The sequence below is a fragment of the Ascaphus truei genome, chromosome 4 (genome assembly GCF_040206685.1).
Source record: "Ascaphus truei isolate aAscTru1 chromosome 4, aAscTru1.hap1, whole genome shotgun sequence".
Classification (NCBI taxonomy): domain Eukaryota; kingdom Metazoa; phylum Chordata; class Amphibia; order Anura; family Ascaphidae; genus Ascaphus; species Ascaphus truei.
This window is the reverse complement of record NC_134486.1, coordinates 327,766,718-327,768,892: the sequence shown is the minus strand read 5'-3', so window position 1 is coordinate 327,768,892 and position 2,175 is coordinate 327,766,718. Positions and strand designations below refer to the sequence as shown.

The 2,175-nt window shown below is 44.4% G+C and overlaps 1 protein-coding gene across 1 annotated transcript; it reads left to right on the top strand.

Annotated features, from left to right (window-relative positions):
* Positions 1–330: 330 nt before the first annotated feature.
* Positions 331–1,559, top strand: LOC142492401 (E3 ubiquitin-protein ligase TRIM8-like). Its single transcript, XM_075595045.1, has 2 exons — positions 331–1,223; positions 1,405–1,559. Exons 1-2 carry the CDS (start codon positions 347–349, stop codon positions 1,557–1,559), a joined length of 1,032 nt encoding a protein of 343 aa, XP_075451160.1. The 5' UTR covers positions 331–346.
* Positions 1,560–2,175: the final 616 nt, after the last annotated feature.

Genomic DNA, 2,175 nt, shown 5'->3' with positions numbered 1-2,175 from the left:
CCCCAGACCTTAGTCATATTAATATGCAAATGCATTTCACGGACTGCAGAATTCTCATCTGCCATTTAGTGAACCCCAGAGACAAATCTTTGCCTATTGATCGGCAACTTAGCTAATTACTTATCATTGTGTGGATTGTATAGATGCACATATTAAAGGGAGAAAAACAAATAAAAAACGGCAGCTTGGACTAACTGTACATAAAAGTTAAGTTCATGGGAAGAACGCTATGGGGGAGAAAACATTGTTAATATACAGTCAGGAGGAGGGATCTGCTTCCTAGAACTTTTTCTTTTAGCCTCTCGCTTTTTCATTTGTTTCTTCTCTCAGGGTGTAAGGTGTGACCATGGCTGAGTGTGGAGAAGCTGAGGATCTTCTGGCAGCAGAGTTGATGTGTCCTGTGTGTCTGAGCACTTACCAGGATCCGGTATCTCTGAGCTGCGGGCACAGCTTCTGCAGGGAGTGTATCCACAAGGCGCTCACCTCCCAGAGAGACCAGGACAAAGCCTACAGCTGCCCCATGTGCCAGGCTGAGTATGAGGAGTTTCCAGAGCTGCAGAGAAACTTCCACCTGTGCAGCATTGTACAAACTGTCAGTGATTTGAACAAGAAGCGATCTGGAGACTCCAGTGTCTTCTGTAGCTACTGTCTTGGAGATCCTTTCCCTGCAGTGAAAACATGCCTGAATTGTGAGGTTTCTCTATGTCAGGAGCATCTGGAGAGACACACCAACAAGAGCCATGTCCTGGTGGAGCCTACTAAGTCTATAGAGGAGAGAAAGTGCCCTGAGCATGACAAGCTCCTGGAGTATTACTGTGAAAATGATCAGAGCTGTATCTGTGTGACATGTTGCATCTCAGGCTCTCACAAGGGCCACAGCATGATGACACTGAAAGAAGCTCATGAGAAACATCTAACAACTCTCTCCCAGATAGTGAGTGGCCTACAGGATAGTGAGAGGGATATCGGCAAAGATCTAGAGGAGCTGCACAAGGGGTTAGAAAAGTTAAAGGAAAATGCATTGAATCTGTCTGCTCCTGTGACAGATCTCTTCCAGGAAATACTGAGCCAAGTGGAACATGAAAGACTGGATATTTTAAATGTGATAACATCCAATGAGGAGACAAAGATATTAGAAATCACAAGTATAAGAAAGCAGATGGAGCTGAAGAGAGCAGAAGCTCTGCAGACCATACAGGACCTAGAAACTGTGAGAGGACAAGGTGATGACCTGCTTTTTATCAGGGGTTTCAGGAGGTCTCAAGAACAGTTTAAACAGGATTTCAAGAATAACACATTACAGGTTTTAGATGTGGAAACTGACCCATCAATGATCGCAGACATACAGGAGGAAACTGCTAGTTATATCTCTAAAATAAAGGATATCCTGAAACTGGTGCACAGAAATATCGCTGTACAGACCAAGCAGCTGGTGTGGTCAGGAGGAAGCCGCCAACCTGTGCAACAACCTGTGCAACAACCTGTGCAACAACCTGTGCAACAACCTGTGCAACAACCTGTGCAACAACCTGTGCAACAACCTGTGCAACAACCTGTGACACCTAAACTTTCCTACCACTACAAACAAGACTATGAACTTGATCTATCTTTTAAGTATCAAAACTCGCGTAATATACCGCGTGTAAATATTTCAATGGGCAACAAAGCGGTAACATTTCCACGTAATCCCAGGAAAGTGCGTGATCAGCTTTCCCGTTTTCCAAATGGTAGTGATCTTTATATAACATGCAATTTAGGCCGCATTATTGCAGACCGGGTCTTCTGGCTTGTGGATGTCAGCCAGGCAGGAGAATGGTGTGTAGGAGTCGCTGATCGTACACATCCGATAGATAATACAGACACATGGTATTTAAAATGGGATGGCTCTAACCTGTCATATGTGGCAGGGGATACATTTACACTGTTGCCTACACCTATAGAAGCGGTGAAAGTGGTGCTGGATTTTGATGAGCATGTAATTGGGTTTTATAGTGCAAGTGACTGGTCTGTGGAAGAAAAGCTTTTGCTGAAATACAGATGTGATGCTTTTGAACGCAATCTCTGTGCTGGTTTTGGTGGTATGTATGGTTCCCTGATCCTGCTGTAAAACAAACTGCAGCCTGTGATCACCGGTCATGTAACTCATGTCCCCAGCCAGTAACCTATCAAATTACT